The 18,762-nt window shown below is 32.7% G+C and overlaps 1 protein-coding gene and 1 pseudogene across 1 annotated transcript; both read right to left on the reverse strand.

Annotated features, from left to right (window-relative positions):
* Positions 1-5,793: 5,793 nt before the first annotated feature.
* On the reverse strand, positions 5,794-9,099 carry LOC128176911 (arylsulfatase B-like; annotated as a pseudogene).
* Positions 9,100-11,257: 2,158 nt separating this feature from the next.
* On the reverse strand, positions 11,258-18,470 carry LOC128175975 (arylsulfatase B-like). The gene is made up of 14 exons (XM_052841915.1): positions 18,282-18,470; positions 17,962-18,073; positions 17,448-17,499; positions 16,486-16,589; positions 16,139-16,245; positions 15,912-15,973; positions 14,545-14,646; positions 14,349-14,412; positions 13,757-13,854; positions 13,408-13,544; positions 12,628-12,686; positions 12,258-12,381; positions 11,922-12,070; positions 11,258-11,840 (listed from the first exon to the last, which is right to left on the reverse strand). The coding sequence occupies exons 1-14, from the start codon at positions 18,385-18,387 to the stop codon at positions 11,668-11,670; spliced, it is 1,449 nt and encodes a 482-aa protein (XP_052697875.1). The 5' UTR covers positions 18,388-18,470; the 3' UTR covers positions 11,258-11,667.
* Between the last annotated feature and the right edge of the window lie 292 nt (positions 18,471-18,762).

Genomic DNA, 18,762 nt, shown 5'->3' on the forward strand with positions numbered 1-18,762 from the left:
GTCACAGTGTAACCAAATAATCTGGCAACCGCCACATAATATCTGGTGGCCGCTACTTATTCATCTGGTAGCCACCACAAATTTTGGAAAACAACTTCTGTACCTTACAATGTTCTTCGGTATAAATTTGTATAATATGATGAGCTGCAAAGCTTAAAAAATAAATAATGAATGAATGAACAAATGAAGATTGTTATCTGGCGGCCGCCAGATAAATAATAGAAGGAGCGGTCGTCATACAATAGGCTGGCGGCCACCACTTGTTTATCAGCCGGCCACCACAAGTTAATTATCTGACGGCCGCCAAATAATAAGGTAGCAGGCCGCTGCTGATTTGGAGACCGCTATATTTTTATGTGACGGTGGCAAATAAATAAGTGGCGGTCTCAATACCAGTCGCCTCTTATTTATTTTGCGGCCACCGCATTATTTCATGCGGCCGCCACATAAAATGTAGAATTATCTGTAACCATTTTCGGGGGTTTTACTAGTTGTTTACTAAAATTTATGCAGATACACAGTCTTTCAGCTAAATGTAAAGTGAACGTCAACTTTAACTTGTTCAAAGCATACATTTTATTCATTTGGATACAGTATAATTTTATCTAATTATGTATTTGTAGTGCATTAACAAATGAAGGTACTAAAAGTACTTAAACTGAATTGAGGTTTAGACGATGTGATTCATGATTCATGATTACGCTTTGAATGAACAGTTAATTTATATAGTTTGTATTTGTAATTGTGAAATCAACATAAAGCGCAAGTGAATAAGCCGGGACATAAAATCTCTTAAATCCTTTTAAATACCACATGTTTTCCTTACAAAAACCACTTTTGATTAATGATGTCACTGTAATTAAAACCGAATTTGAAACATCCACTAATTAAAAAATTTCGGTGCATAATGCTTCGATTAAACATTGCAATTGATAAAAAATCTCTAACGTATGTGTATATATCAGTCACTTTTACAGGATAAAGTGTGAATTACAGATTTTAGTGTAAAATTTATAGATTAAAGTGTAAATTTTACAATTCAAAGTGCAAAATCTACAAATAAAAGTGTGAACTTAACACTTTAAAGTGTGAATTTACAGATTTTGGAGTAAATTGTTCACTTCATTGTGCAAGTTTTGCAGTTAAAGGTAAAGAAAATAAAAAGATGTGAAGTGCAAATGTGGCATTAATACTCTTTGTAAACACCAGTGAAAGAACAAAATGTCTAAAAGAGTAGCCAAATTTAAAAAAAAAAAACAAAGATAAAAATACTTTCATTTAAAGAAACTTAAAAGTTGCATATGCTGTATTCAATTCAAGTCATACTTAATGGAAAATCAAAGTAATGAAGTACTAAAGGGAGTTGATTTTATTGTTTTTTTTTTATTTTAAACTCAACGATATGTTATTTTGCATGTCAAATTGTTTCTAATTATGGGCCGCCAGGAGGCGGTCCGTTATTTGTTACTAGTATACATTTAGATATTGTAACTGCGTTTCTGTGGGATAGGTTTTTTAAAATTAATATTATGCTTATTTTTGTTAATTTAAAGTAAATTTGCATGTAGAAATATGGTTTATGCCTTTAAAAATATTACATAGATTTTGTTTTACTTTTAAATGTAAATTAGGTTAAAGACTGTCTTTTTAGGCGCGTTTGATCGATACTTTTATCTATTCGGAAAATTTCTTCATTTTTCATTCTTTTCAAAACAATATATCGGGATCGGTATACGGGACATACTTAAGACCTGAAATACTACAGACCTGAACGACATATAATTTTGTATGAATGATATATTTGAATTTCTATGTTCTGCATCAAATAAAATGACTTTGTGCGTGTATTTATTTATTTACATTTCCATGTGAAATATGGTAGAAATTTTTTTAAATTACATCCATATAAATATTATTTGCGCATAAATATGAAGGACCTGAAAATTTGAGCTGACCTGATTTATTTTCAATACTTTTGAGAACCTCATTAAATAACAATGATTATATCTTCATAAACTGAAGTGTAGATAAGATTTATAACTCCATTTAGAAAAATAATTATCCGGCTTATTTTTTACCTTTAAAATTGTGTAGTTTTTACCGGATGAGCATATGATCTTACATGTACCTTTAAAATAATCCATTTCAATTTTATAATGTGGTCCCTTGAAATTCTATAAACTAATGCATTAAGTTGTTATTCAATACAATGCAATAAAAAATAAAAATGGTTTGAAATACATAATCTCCAAGAGGATAATGACGATTTGAACTTTGTATTAGAATGATGTACAAATTCATGCATGTGTTCTCCATTACTCCATACTATGGCAATGGTGATACAATTACCGTTAAAAATGCTTACAGTAACAAACCTTTTCTTAAAAATAATAGAAAGTTGTTAAACTTCAAAACGTGTTGCTAAAAATATATTTAAATTTACCTTAAGCTTTAAATTAGTACAATCAACTCGTTACTTTCTTCTTTGTGGTGTGTGTTTTTTATGTAAACAACAAATGATGATTCAAACAACAATTATATTTTTTGTGGCCCATTTGACGTTTGCGTCAATGTGTTTTCATGTCTGTATTTTAAATAGTGACCCACATTTGTAGAATACGATTTATCGGACTTTTCCGACAAGAATATGGAGAAAGCTCCAAACGAATCATGTTGTGTTATATTCAAAGATAGAATTAATTCCATCAAACTATTTATCAGTAAACATTTCTGAAAATTGTATGGATCCAAACAATATCAAACTCTATTTTCGTTCAACCAGATGCTCTTCTGCCTCTATTAATCTTCAACAAGCAAGAGAGACTCTCTGTTTGTCGGAGATTTATGGAGACAGCCGAGCGTCTGGTTGAATTTGAATACATTGAACTCTGCCGTAGGAATACATACGACAACAAAAATATCTACATTGTTCGTACTATTTGAAATCTGACTATTTTCAAGGTATTCATAATTAGTTTCTTCGAAAAACAATGCTTCATCATACATTACAGCAAATTCATTGGTTATTTTCAAGACCTACATGTAATTCTTGTCCGCGGCGATGATTTTTGTTTAGGTCCAAACTCTGTTTCACATCTGGTTTACTAGAGTAACTGCACTGGAGAGTTGATTATCACAGATGCTCGGCACGGGTGGCGGAAAAATGCCAAGGACACGAGTGTAGTAGCAGTTGGCGAAAAAAGTCACAAGATTTTAAATTGCGTGCACATTACCACTGCTGATGATCCTGTAACACAGCGACATGAAAAAATCGGGACTGAAAAAATTTACCGTGATTTAGAAGCAGAACAAGTCACTGTTCAAATTCACACCCATGACCGCAACCTTTCCATCAATAAAATGGTGAAGGAAGCAGTGAGTACAACAAACCAAAATGATATCTGGCATGGGATTAAAAGTGTAAAAAAGGCAATGTCATTAGTTTCTAGCGGGCCTAGATACAAAGAGGGGAAACCTGGTCCGAGGAGTTGTATGACAAACCTGAACCTGTAGCAACTCATTTTTATTGGGCGATAAAGAATTGCAATGGAGATTCCAGCACTTTAAGATCAATGTTAGAAAACTGTGTGGAACACTACAAAGGGAATCACAAGCAGTGTCATTCGGAATCAAGATGTAAAAAGGACCTAACTATGAACCATCTAAAATTGTTATACAGAACCCAGTCGCTGAAAAATTATTGAGAAATGTCATTATCAATTCACTGATTTATAAATACCCTGAAGATTTTAAATTAGGACGTGACACTTACTATGTTGAAAGTTTTAACAACACTTTAAATATTTATGAAGACAAAAGGATTGCTTTCGGTAGTGACCAGTATAAAGTGCGGGCATTTTTAGGTACATGTCACTGGAATGAAAATGTTGGGAGGGATTTCACTTCAGTTTCTTACAAAAGTGACCCTAAAGCCCCAAGAAGAAAAGTGGGTAAAAAGAACTACAAGAAACAAACATATCAGTTCAGAAATAACATTTGGAAAAGATACATTAAATCTGTGTTTTCAAAACGAAGGAAATAATAAAAATTAATCAGGTTTCTTGTGATCTTTTAATTCTCTTATCAGCACGTGCTTGTGGTATGCAGCTATCTATAAATAACTTCACTCTGCAGTGTTATCAGTGAGGAGGTGTTGCCTGCCTCCTTATATGCTTAATTGCCGTCCGTGTGGATATTTTACTAGGTCAACCCCGGTCTTTAAACAAACAGATGACTAATCAAATAACCATTATGTTTATAAAGATCTAGATATTCAAGGTTAAATATGTAAAAGAACGAAATCTCAGACCCTTTCAGACTACATCACATTAACACCTGCAATCCGGAGTCCAAAATCTATCGAAATTGCTCGGATTGATAAAACAGGAAATTTGGGGAACTTTGCAGGTACAATTTGTTTGTGATAGTACTCGAGTCTCGACTTAAACGTTTAACTGTAACTTGGTGCTTCTTTGATCAAGTGCTAGGATTGTCTGAAATAAAGACAACAATACTTAATTTAACATATCATGATCTTCTCACTAACATCTTTTATAACCACCACTGTGTTCACTTGTCTTTTAGGTTGAAAAGCACATTTTTGTCGACAATTTTGTAGTTTATCGATACATCTTCAAACAGGCCATAGTCTTCTTGGTCTGGCCTGTACCAACCTCTATAAAACCCAGGGTAACTATTGATCAACGTATAATCACCCATCCTACATCAAGATACACTTTGATTTAAAAAATGCTTTCTAATAATCGACTGGTAATAATTATCAAGTTTAGTTCGAAAGCCGGAGAAATATTTAAACACCTTGGTAAACAAATTAAATCAGCCATTTCTATTCGAAATTTTGATGTCATACAGGCATACCTTATAGCAGTGTGACCACAATACTACGGCAATAAAGCGTCGCTGTTGTAAGTATACTTGATTCGTCTCGAATCTCTTGCTTTTCAAAGACGTTCCACTGATCAATACCATTTAATTTTTAGTCTAAGAAAAAGATATATATATATATATATATATATATATATATATATGTGTGTGTGTGTGTGTATTCAAACTCATAAAATAAACTTGTTAAATCATTTTTATAAGATTAAGTTACTTTTCTTTTTCAATAAATGCACGTTAACTTTCCAGTTTTCTTAGATAGCGTGGCTTTTTGCATGTGAACGATTTAAGAAACCTTTTTACTTCGAATATGAAGTAGGGTATGTGATGAATTGTTGCGAATGTAAAATATCGAAACGTGTTTGTTCAGCACGTGTAACGTGCAAATTACCTGGCGTTATTCCTGCAGCGCTTTAAATGATTGACATCCAATCTTCTACATGAATCATTCAAAATAAAAAAAAAGAAAAAGAGGTTTATATTTAAATTCTTATCTTTCAAATAAAAAGAGTAAAAGCAAAATTTTCCATTGCATTTTTAGGGGTCCTGAAAATAATTCACTGTGAGAAGTCCGGAGATGAAATTATAAAATGCGTCATCTTATCAAACCAATCTAATTTATGTCAAAATACATTGTATACAAATGTTATACCTATACGAAGGTTGTCATTTCAAGTGATCAGATACTAGATTTTTTAATTACTGTGCTAAAAACTTTACATACATTAAAAAAATCAAATATTTGGTTATTGGGTTATTCATTGAAGCATTTATGACATTTTCAATGTGTTTGACACAAGTATTATTTGCCATGAATTATACCGAAATCAGCCTGCACAATAAACAACACATTTTCCGATGAAAAAATACCTTGGACTTAACATTAAACTCTTAATCTTTTGAAAACTGTAAGCAATATATTTTAAGCATTCAGGTTTTTACTATTCTTTAAGGAATAACATTTGTCTCTGGATATTAGATTTAACAGAAGTTTAAATTTTCAGTCAGAGAGACTATCCGATTCTTATCCGATTTATATTTTAAGAGTAGCCCGATTCCATTTAACCTAAAATGACATTGAGCGTAGACCGTCCTTAACTTAAAAATATTAATTTAAAAGATGAGAAAATATACTTTTTGGCTGATTTTATCAGCATTAAAAATGATAACAGTGTCATTAAAAATTACCGCTGTCTTAAGACCTTTTGTTATGTTGCCGATAGCTCCATCCATTGCAGTTACCATACCTGATGATGGAATACATGGTCGAATATAGTAAAGATTTTTTAACTCAAAAAGTGTGTATTAAGAGTGAATAATATTCTTCTCAATAAATGCAAGACAATGAAAATTACATCATAAGAACTAGTGCATAACTTCGTGAAAACATAGCAATAAAAATGTTCGAATCAAATGTAATAAATTTTGAAATCATAATCTTTGCTTTCAATATTCGTGTTCTCAGGCATTAATTTTCATGGATTTTGTAAAATGCTATTGCAGTTTCGAAAATACGTTCAGTAGACAATGTTTCTAAATTCATAGGTGCCGTATTTCCTGTTTATATGCATTTCCTATGCATTTGATTTTGTAGATCCGCTAAAGTACGAACTTTGCCGGAAAAAAAATGAAATTTGGTATGTACGTTAGAGTAAATGTCACTATACTTTTGAGGGACATGCAAAATGCATTCATGAAAATAATACTAATTTGAAAACTCTTAAAAGTACAGTAAATAGTTAAGTGATGGATTGCTACACAATACCAAAGATCAATCAAATTTGCGTGATGTGCATGTACGTTTACGCACTGTTGACTCACCTGGATGATTTAAGACTCATCAGAAGGGGTGCGTGCACAGATTTGAAAGGTAAGTGCATGTACATGGAACCATGCTCTTTCCTTTTGGAATTGCTTTCCGAAAATACAAAAAACTGATGTAGAAAATAAGTGCAAAAACTTAATTGTAAATTGGTACAGTGGTGTTAGATTGATACAACATGATGTTCATTAACGTGACTGAGAGTAACTGATAGTTGAGAAGTCGTCTTCACCGTTATTAAATTCCAATGTGTCAAATCTTCGATATGTAGGGGTGCATTCCCTTTACAAAATCACAAATGCAACCTTCAAACAAAAGTTTCACCTGTATAGTGTTCTTCTACGTCTTATTATTGTTCATATTAATAAAGAAATTAAATGAATCGTCCTGATGTAAAATTCATACATGAAGGTAGTGAAATAGCAAAGACAATGGATCCAAAGTGCACCTTCACTGAAACTAAATTTAATTCGTCGATAATCTTCTATCTAAGTGTAAGTACAAATTCTATTTACCATTTGCAGCACTCATTACGAAAAATTACATGTATATTGCAATTAACTTTCCATTTGCATGAGTAGCATTAACAAGTTCCTTTAACTTCTGAGGTAAAATATTAAAATAAGAGGGGCGCAAGCGGCTTGTGGTGAGGAATCACAAAAAGATGCAACATCATTCAAGTTAGTTTTTTATGCATATTTTAACAATGAAGTACTTAAAAAACATTACATTTTGTTATTCCTTTCATAGAAATTGGGTCAAATATTTTGAATGAAATTAATAAATGTTTAACTTAAACCATGGTATGTATCAAGCTAAAATACATTTTTAAAAAATATCGCAAAAACAAGAAAGAGTAAATTAACTTTACATACTGTATTTTGAAATCGTATATTTCTAAAAAAAAAAAAAATATACGGTTATTCATAATTAATCTGGTAAATAAATGCTTGGTGCTAACAATGCATACCTGTTATCAAGTTTTTAAGGCATAATGACCAGTCATGGTTGAATTCTTTGACTTAAAAAGGAAAGAAACGTATCAAAAAACCAAAATATTTCCTTAGCTCTAACGTAGAAATTTAAGATAAAACTGTCATTATAAAATGTTTTAATTCAGACAAAAGGCTTAAATGGGCTTCATCATTTATTAGTTACTGGAACATGTAAATGATTTGAACATGGCTAAATGCAAAAACAAGTTGTTTTCCCTTTTTTAATTTATTGATAAAATTTCACGGTGTGTAGACCGACATTGCGTAAGATGAATTCAGGATCATCCCACTGTGCACCAATTCAAAATTGTTTAGGGTAAGGACATCGGGGTTGCGGAATCCATCATCGTTTCAAACTTGAGAAAAACATACATTTAATATGCAAGGAAATTGATTGTAATTTTGAATGTAGATACAGTAACTTTGCATTCCCCGTATTTCCGACAGGCACCTTCTAAATGCCGATGTATGCTATTTAATTGTCATGATGCTTAATTATTAATTAGCATTGGTTTCAAAAATTCTACCTACCGAAGTTGTCTGCTACGATTGAAAAAATATGTAATAGTTTGGCCGAGACAAACAAGCACATGGATGACGAAGCTACAGACGAATGATGAGGCCGATGTCTCCATTGCTGTTTATTGCAGATACATGTAACTATGAACATGTCTTGTCTTGATAATAATGTGAAAAAGTACATATACGTAGTTAACGCTCTACACCATCCACCATCACGCTGCGTTGTTAGGTAATGCATTTGGAAGTGGAAAAATAATATAAAATTTGACTTGTTTATTTCGAGAGGAAGAACAATTGATTCATTTTAGAGACGAAATTATCTCTTATCTTTTGACATTAATACATTTTTCATGCCTCAATAAAAAATAGAGTTGTATTAAACATTGTTCTGTTGGTAAAGATATTGAATAACATCACCAAGAAGAGAATCTTAATTTTTTTAAAAAAGTGATTCTCTTACCTATTTTCAAAGATAATGATCAATAAATTACGACTCAGACGTGTTTGGTGGGGGGTTTTTTCATCTCACAATGAGTGCATATTCTAGTACTATTATTAAAGTTTGGTAAAAATCAAACGTCTTCTTTATACCAAAGTAACGTTATAGTGTATTTACATAGTTAAGCAGGCACGTAACATCGTTTTAAAAAATTGGGGGGGGGGGGGGGGGTGGCTAACTCATCTAAATACTCTTGACAAGCAAAACAAAACCAAAAAACAAACAAAACAAAACCACGAAAATCATAATCTGTGGACGCGGATGTACCTGTAACATCACATAGCATCAAATTCATTGATAATTTCCTCCCTTTCAATACCATTGTGACTTGCTCGCAAAACAGTGGGTGCCAACTCCATTTTAATTTACTTTTCCATTTGTAAAATGATTGTTGCCACCCCCCCCCCCCCCACCCCCGATGCTACGTGCCTGTTAAGATGTTAAGATAACATGTAACGTAGTTAATAGTGCTATAGTTTTATAGTATGCATTCGCGGTTTAACAATAATTGTTTTAAAAAGTAACTCAAGCAAACAACATATGTTACCATTTACATCATTTTTCACCTAATGGGGTATTACAGATTTTATTTTCAACTAAGAAATAAATATACTAGTCAACGAAGGAGAAGCAGAAGCTTGTGCGAGATATCATCTAGTTTATAATATTAAATCTCTGCGTTTTTTTTTAAATCACGGCGAATGTACATGTATGCATAAAAATCTAAGTATTTACAACATAAACTTAGTTTCAGATTATGTACATGTGCATGTATATCAAAATACAAATCTACAAATTGAATGAATTCTGCATCATCATCTAAAAAGCTTTTAAACATTAGCTTTCCGTAGTTTAAAGTTATGAAATTATGAAACCGTTGCGTTTATATCTTTAACATGACACGAAACCGACTGAGCTGGTCCTACATCGAAGTTATTTGACACAGTTTGCAAAATCAATCGGGAAACCTTTAGTCATCATCATATCGGACAAATCAGTTACATGTTTGATAACTCATGCATGTATGGGAAAGTTTGTACAATCTTTTGATACGCCGGGGCTCCGTCCCTTATGAAAATAAAATATGCAATATGTTCGATACATAATCTCGCGTGATTACATGTATATCACAATTTCTTATCCATAGGTCAATAGTTAATATTTCTTTTTTCTCTTTTTTGATTAATTATATATTTATTAAAATATAAAACGTAGTGTATCTTAAGATATTCATCATTAATGCAGCGAGATTTCTACCGAAACGTGTCTTCTTTGCAATCATAATTTTTTTTTTAAACCCCCAAAAACATTAATAATAATTAATAATTTAAAACCACTTTGGACAATAGAATTAGATTTTGTAGAAGTCCGTATTTGGTCTGTTGCATAATTTTGTATTTTCCTTTGGATTTCTGATTTAGAATACTGTAAACCATCGCCACAATTTAATTTATAGGAGAAACCCGATCATAAAAGGTGTAGCGTTATTATTTCAAAGGAACGTCATGTAACATATATAAATCTTGTTTACTCGTCATCGATTTAATTTTGCGTATCGATCGAAAGAATCATAGAATTATATTGAATTTCATGAAACGACAAGATTTTATTTTATAAAACATGCAAGTGCAAGGGCGTTTTTTCTGTCAAGTCACCACATTTTTCCCCTTATCGCGTTTTACTTTAAATGAATCAATCAGAAGTTTGGATTTAAAACATTTAAAAATTTATGTAAATTTGATTAACAATCAAAATTAAACAGAGCAAAACAAGTATGAGATTTTTTCTTGATTTTTATCAATTGACGTTAATTGGTCTTTTATTTTTATAAATAATCTATGTAGGACGGGAAGATATTCTTAAGACTTCTTTTATAAATGCACGTAAGGACTATGTGCGGTATTATGCATTTTTTGCCCCCAAAAATCAAAGTTTTAGAAAGAGCTTTAAAAATAAGGTGAAAGATAGTTAAAATCATATTGGAAATAAAGGTGTAAAAGGTTATCACCACAGTGACGTCATAATGGAAAAATGACGTCATGAAGATTGCATTATTTTGATAAATTGATGTTTTGTGGCAAAATATGGTTTTTCGACTGGAAAACATCGAGCGCAGGCTTGCTCAAGTACCATTTCTTAGTATAATTTGTATAACTATCTGAAGAAAAACATATATTAAAATCGCACTTGAGCAGACCTGCGCTCTATACTTCCAAATGCAAAATATAGAGCAAAAATGAGCATATTTTCATTTGTTTGCAAATTTGCGGGAATTAGGTCATTTAGGTGACGTCATAGATACACAGCCAAAGAGCAATGGTGACTAAAATCGACATTAAAGTTATAGGCATCTTCTATACAATGATTTGTGAAGATTTTATTTTTATACGATACTATTTAAAATTGGTTGAAATCGGGGGCAGATATTTGACCATACCGCACATAATCCTTTCAACGTAATAATGGATTGTATTGACGTATTTGATTTTTAGAGAAAATTGGATACCATCAAAATTAAATTACAAGTTCTATTTCTGAAGAAAAAAATCCCATGTGTACATGAATATAAGAATTATGTGCCAAAAGTGTAAGCCTTTATGTTGGACAGGTTTTTTTGTTGAGAGATATAATTTCATAAATGATGTCAAATTTTTTTTTCGAAAACGAAAGTTTTCTCTGGGGTCAAATGGTTATACATAAATCACGACTGCCAGTGACTAAATAAATTCAAACACATTTATTCAACACATGCCTGCTCATGTACCTACAAATGTATTAAGAAAACGTAACAGTAAATGACATTCTACTTTACTTTATAAAAACAAATATATGATCAATCAAATAATCCTTATGTCATGTAAAACTCTAGATATTCAAGATGAATATGTAAAAGAACGAAACCACAGACGCTTTCAGACTACATCACATTAACACCAGCCTGGTGTCCAAAATCCACCGTAATTTGTTGGGGCAGACGATGCCGAATTTTTGGGAAAATTTGCAGGAACAATTTGTTTGTGATAGTACTCGAGTCTCGACTTCAATTTCTTAACTATATCTGGGTGCTTCTTGGATAAATCGACATGTTCATTAGGATCGTCTAAAATGAAACAAAAATATGTTATTATAACAAATCATGAACTACTCCATAAATATCATGAGCACCGACGATTTAACTTACCCTTAAGGTTGAAAAGCATAACTTTGTCGAAAAATGGGCGCGTGTAGTTTGTCGATACATCTTCATACAGGCCATAGTCTACTTGGTCTGGCTTGTACCAACCTTGGTAAAACCCAGGAAAACCATCGACCAACTTGTAGTCACCCATCCTAAATCAAGATGCACTCACATAAAAATATTGGTTTAAAAAAAACTGACCTTATAATTCAGCAAGTTTGCCTGTCAAAAGCAGAGTTTTAAAAACTTTGTGTACAAAACATTGTCAAAAAAAATCAAATTTATTCTATCAAAATAGTTTAGTGTCTTTATACAATGTACATGCTGAATCGGGTATACCTAATGGCAGCGTGACCACAGATCTCCGGCCTTAAATCGTCGATGTTGTAGATAAACTCGGTTCGTTTTGATTCCCCTGCTGTTCGTAGACTATCCCACTGATCGATGCCATCCAATGTCGGGTCTTCATAAAAATATACATATTCTTACTCATAAAATTGGTTTATTATATAATTGTATTTTAAGTTGTCTATCTTTTTTAAAGTAAGTGCACGTTTAATTTCCACCACATTCTAATATACAATGTAGCGTTTTTGTGCATATAAACTATATAAGAAACGTTATACTTTGATTAAGTAATTAGGTTTGTGATGAATTGTGATGAAAAATCAAAACGTGTTCTTTTCAACACGTGTGACATCCGATTTACCTGGTGTTCCTCCTGCAGCGCGAAGCACTGTTGGCATCCAATCCACTGCATGAATCATTCTATATTGCAAAATTTAAAATAGAGGTTAATTCTTAACGTCCCATGATGGCATTGTTAACGTATAAAGATAGTGCATATCTTTTGATCGTATTATAAGCATTCCTGAAGTATTAGCTAGGAAAGGTCCATAATATGAAATTTTGTAATTCTCGAACATTTCCGACAAGAATTTCGAGAAAACCCCATATGAATCATGTTGTGTAATATTAAAAGATAGAATTAATTCCATCAAACTATGTATCAGTAATCGAAATATTTCTAAAAATTGTACACATGTCTGAATCCAAGCAATATTGAACTCTAGTCTCGTTCAACCAGATGCTCGGCTGTCTCCGTTAATCTCCGACTACCAAGAGAGACTTACTGTTTGTCGGTGATTTACGGATACAGCCGAGCGTCTGGTTGAACGAGACTAAATTGAACTCTGGCGTAAGAATACATACGACTACAAAATATATCTAAATTGTTCTTACTATTTTAAATCTGATTATTTTCAAGGTATTTATAAATACGTTTCCTTTAAAATTAATGGATCAGCATACAGTACACAGAATTTATCTAATATTTTCAAGATCTAAGTCTTGTCAGCGGCGATGATTTGTGCTTAGGTCCAAACACTGTTTCACTTTCGGTTTGCCAGAGTAACTGCATATGAGAGTTGATTATAATCAACTCCCAAAAATACAGTATATAAATTTATCTTAGAGCCAAATAACCTACCCTGGATATACATAGTTAGACTTTTGAATTCCTGCCCCGGACACAAAGGCAGTTGCTCTAGTTCCTCCTTCAAATACCGTTGCCTTTCCACCCCTCAAAGGGTAATTATTTCCAGCGTAGGTAATCCAACCGCCATTCTAAAAATACCCGACGATTGATTTAGATTTTTTTTTTCGATAAGTATGAATGGTGAATATGAAAGCAAGCCAACAACTATGTTCTTTGAAACTGTAGGTATTAACAAACGTCTTATAACACTACAGATACGGTAAATCTATTGCATTTTTAACAATTGTAAAATTTTCATTTAGATTTATGGAGAAGTATATTTTCTTTGTAAAGAACTCACATCAGCAGTAAAAATGATGAGAGTGTCGTTGAACATTCCCTTTGTCTTTAGAGCTTTTGTAATGTTGCCGATAGCTTCATCCATTGCAGTTACCATACCTGATGATAGAAGAAACCGTCAAATTATAAGAGAAGTCAGGGGATGTCAAAAAATATATGATTGTATAATAAGTGTAATAATTTTCCAAATATTTTGTAGGAAGAGAAGAAATAACATTTTTAGAACTTATGGATAACCCCTTGAAACCCCCAAAGTCTGTTTAAAATAAAAATCTATTAAATTGCTCTGAATTATAATCATTAGTTATATTCAAATTCGTAAGCATGAATTTTCGTGGATATTGTAAATTGCACAGGTTTGAAATATGTTAACTAGTAGACAATGGTTCCAAATCTGCATTTTTAAAAACACGTCTTAGTCATATTCGGATCATAATTAATGCATTATTACAAAGAAAAATCTGAGGGTGTCTGACGCATAATAAAATTACCCTTAACAAATTTGTATCATGTTTCTAATTTCGATAGGCATTTGATTTTGTTGATCCGGAGTTTATGAAATAAACAGATGAAACTACAAAGTAGATAGTTACCCAGGTAGGTCCGACGGGATTCTGTATGTACCTTAGAGTACATGTCACTATACTTCTGAGGGACCTGCAAAAGGCATTCAATTCAGTTAAATAATGTTAATTTCAAAATCATAAAATATAGTGATGGATTACATAGTTACGTGATGTGCATGTGCGTTTATGCACTGTTGACCTATCTGGACATTTATAGACTCACCTGAAGGGGTTCGTGCACTGATTGGAAAGGCAAGTACATGTACATGGGTTTGGACGCATCATGTTCCTTAATTATAGACTCTGCTCTCCGGGCATACAGAAACTGTTTGGCAAAAAAAGATAATTGACAGTGCTAAAGAACGAATATTTATGTATTCCTAATAATTAAATGGATATGGAAATTTAACTTTAAAGTTAGCTGGTGTTAAGACATCCTCGCTAGCCAAGGGTTTTCGGTCTACTTTGCTCCCCATTACGAAAACTCAGTGACAAGCTCCGTTTTATGATTGGCTGCAGCTGCGAGTAGCTGATCCAATTGCAGTGCTTGTAAATATAAACTTTAAAAGAAACACACGTGTGATCGTTGGTAAAATATTCGGTGCTTTTAACAAGTTGAGACACAAGTTCTCGAGTTCAGTGCCTCTCCAACGATGGTCTAACCAGATCGCTTAGAAAACCTATATATTTTACTGGGATTGAACCCAGTTCTACAAACTTGGCAAGGCTCGCGTGATAGCATGAGAAGTAAACTTGGCGAATGTAGAAGTTGCCTATCCCGTTAATATATACGTTCCTGCATATGGTTATTGCTTTTAAAGGTTCAATGAGCTGTGTTTTCTTTAATTTCTTTTGTCTGCAATATTCACGACAACGATACCTGGTTTTATGGCATGAAAGCTTTCATATAAATCGGCGACATTTCACTCCTTGGTACAGGTCCTTACAAAACACTATGAATAAAACATCCCGTGCTTTCCCTAGGTTATTTCATCACTGTTAATTGCATCGTTGATTATGTTCCGATATTCGGTAGTCAACATATTTTCAAGTTGTATTAATGCCATGATGTGCATATAAACCGTTGTTTGTATATATGGAAGGGGCGCAACTCAAGTTGCTCGCTAGATGGAGCTACCACATCACCGAGTTTTCGTAATGAAATCCGCCAAGGGTCTATGGGGAGCAAAGTGGACCGAAAACCCTTGGCTAGCGAAGATGGTGTTAAGAATATTTTCATTATACAATGTACCAGATATTTGCTTTCTTTCATCTAGGAATATGCATAGAAATATTTCGCGGCCCTTGGGTTGCGTATCTTTATTAACCCAACGGTACAAACAGCCTCGTAACATATATTTCTTTCATTTGGCATATGAAACAAAAACCAAATTGAATGTTATTTTTATACTGGATAAAATTATAATAATCTATTTTCTCATATGAAAATTCAGATATTGTTGCTGATGCAAAACTTATCGGTTATTAAAAAAGAGACATGTTGGAAGTGATTTTATTAAGTTGATGTTTTTGCTACTTTTACAATTTCTATGGACATTGTCTGTAACGAAAAATAAGTAAATTACTTACTGTGGAGTATTCACCTGTTGCATTTACAGGTGTTCTATTGTCTCTAAAGTCTTTACCCCCGGCTGTTAACAGAAAATAACTCATATTGAAACCTGTACACTTTTTAAAGTGTTCGTTCTTTCTATATAACTTATGAGCTTTTGAAAGTAACAGAAATACATGATTAAGTCTAAATTTCTAAAAACAATATCCTTTTTATTGGTTTGAAACCACATTATAGTTATTACCGACACTGAGAGTATAGTAGTCTTCCTGGCCATTGTAAAATCCAAAGAATGTGTCAAATCCTCGATATGTAGGGGTACACTCCCATTTACAAAATCCCAAGTGCCACCTTCAAACAAAAGTTACCAATCCCTATAGTATTTTACTACATCTGATTCATATTTCATTCATTCAATAAAAGAGAAAATGGATAAAAGAGTGCATATGTTCAGTAAAACTAGAGTTATTTCGTTATTGATATAAAAATTTGAAGCATTAGTTGTTTTCTTTCATTTTAGTTCAAATTCTGTTTACCAAATCTTCAGTATCGTTATCATAACCCAAATAAGTAAATTAGATTGCTACTTACTTTCCAATCGCATGAGTAGCATAACCAAGTTCCTTCAACTTCTGAGGTAAAAATGTATAGTTTAGAGGGGCACAAGCGGCTTGTTTTGGAAGAATCGCAAGATGCTGCAAATTAAAGTCATTCAAGTAGTTCCTTTTAATACATCATATATTTTAACTTGAAATAACTGAAAAAAAAATAAATAACAGTTTTAATAAATAACGTTTAAAGTTATTCCTTTTATAGCAAATCTTTTTTAATGAAATTGATAAGTAAATAATTCAAATTATTACACCGAAAAACATTTAAAATAATATCCAATTTTCTTGCAAAACAAGACACAAATGATAATGTACACGGGTACATGTATATCCTTCTAATTATGTTTAGAATCGGTAACTCAAAAAAGTAGTGCCATTAAGCAAAATTGTTCGTATATTTACAAAGTGCATATAAATTTATTGGGACATTTAAAATCATTGTGCTTGCCATTCATCAGAAAAGAGCATTTTCAATTTTAAAAGCAAGTGTCAAAATTGAATTATCATTTAAAGGAAAAAATTGAAATTGTTTGGTGTACACCTTTCCCCAAACTGTGAATTTCCCTACTATTACTTTCATTTTCAGTGTTTTTAATTCAGGCGCATTTGCAGGAAAACAAATCTTACTTAAACACATCACGAAAATTTAAAAGGAGCGAGAAGATTTGATGTACATCCATTCAAGGTGTCCCTCGTTGCTGAACGAAAGTCAGGGTTGTAGCTATTAACCCTAATGTTAACATTACCGTCTTTGGAAAATGCATTAGTGGACTATACCCAGATGCTTTATTTTGATATTGTGTATTTGAAATCGATTTTGATATAAGAACGATATGTTACTTTCTACACTTTTTTCTGATAATAATGTGTATTTCATCCCCTCCCTGCAATTTATGATGCTAGTTCTGGTCAATTTAAGCTTGGCGTTAACAATATACATACCTGTAATCCAGATTTAAAGGCGTAATGACCAGTCATGAATGAATTCCTTGACCTAAAAAGCAAACGAACGTTGATAGACCTTTAAGTGAGCTATTTAAAATGAAATTGGTTTTTAAAATGTCTTCTTACTAATGATTTATTTGAGATGAAAGATAACACTGGCTTACGGTTTGTTTAATTACTGGTATTACAGGCACGTAGCATCGTTTTTGAAAGTGGGGGGGGGGGGGCACTCCTCATTTCCTTATCACTCCTCATTTCCTTATTTTCATATCAATTTTTTACATACTCGCAAAAAAGTGGGGGGGGGGGGGGCAACTCCATGATAATTCAATTTTTTATATGTAAATTTAAAAAAATTTGTTGCTGCGAGAAAAAGTCGGGGGGCCAGGCCCCCCCCCCCCTGCCCCCCCCCCCCCCCCCCTGATGCTACGTGCCTGTATTAGAAAGATTTGAACATTGCTAAATGCAAAATGAAGTTATATTTCTTATATTTATATATTTTAAAACTCACGGTGTGCAGACCGGCATTACGTAAGATGAATTCAGGACCATCCCACTGTGGGCTAATTTATCGATGTTTGGGGTGAGGACGTCTGGGTTGCGAAATCCAACATCGTTCCAACCTTAAAAAACATTCATTTAATTTGCAATCAATTTACTTTCATTTTTAAGTAGACAAACTTCATAACAATACTATATTTAAAATAGATTTTTGCATGCCGCCTAGCTCTGTATGCGCTGCAATATTATCAATCTTTTATACATCATGGTGCATTACCAATTTGATAATGAATTGATATAATGCTTAATTAGTAATTAGAATCTACATACCATAGTCGTCTGCCACGATGAAAAGAATATGTGGCGGTTTGGCCGAGACATACGGAAGAAAATGAATGAAGATGCTAAAGACGAATAATGAGCCCGATGTGTCCATTGTTGTACATGTATTAATATATCTCGTCTAAGAATACTTCTATACTGAGGTAACTGCAAGTCATGTGAATTGAACTAGGGGTTAAAAAATGGCACGTAGATGATTAAAGATCCTGTTGAATGTTTATGGTTCACTAACTGGGACTGGTTGACGTAGGGTATGTAAATAAACAAACTGCGCATCTGGTATTTTGATGAATGACCTTTTTATCACGTTTCTGGAGGAACAAGAAAACTCGTGCTATACGCTATGAAGATGTATTTATTTACTCGGATCAATAAAAGTATTTATAGTACAAAGGTCGATTTTCTATCTACCCGTTGAAGTAGAATTTTCTATTTGTTTTGATCGTGATTTATCAAAGTACTGCGAACG

This window comes from Crassostrea angulata, chromosome 3 (assembly GCF_025612915.1).
Source record: "Crassostrea angulata isolate pt1a10 chromosome 3, ASM2561291v2, whole genome shotgun sequence".
NCBI lineage: Eukaryota > Metazoa > Mollusca > Bivalvia > Ostreida > Ostreidae > Magallana > Magallana angulata.

Bases quoted from the DNA above. Each gene is read 5' to 3' on its own strand.
- LOC128175975 (XM_052841915.1), bottom strand. From the start codon at position 18,387: ATGGACACATCGGGCTCATTATTCGTCTTTAGCATCTTCATTCATTTT. The intron at 18,074-18,281 runs GTATGTAGATTC...ATGTTTTTTAAG, and splicing joins CATCGTGGCAGACGACTATG to GTTGGAACGATGTTGGATTT. The intron at 14,647-15,911 runs GTAAGTAATTTA...TTTGCCAAACAG, and splicing joins CAACAGGTGAATACTCCACA to TTTCTGTATGCCCGGAGAGC.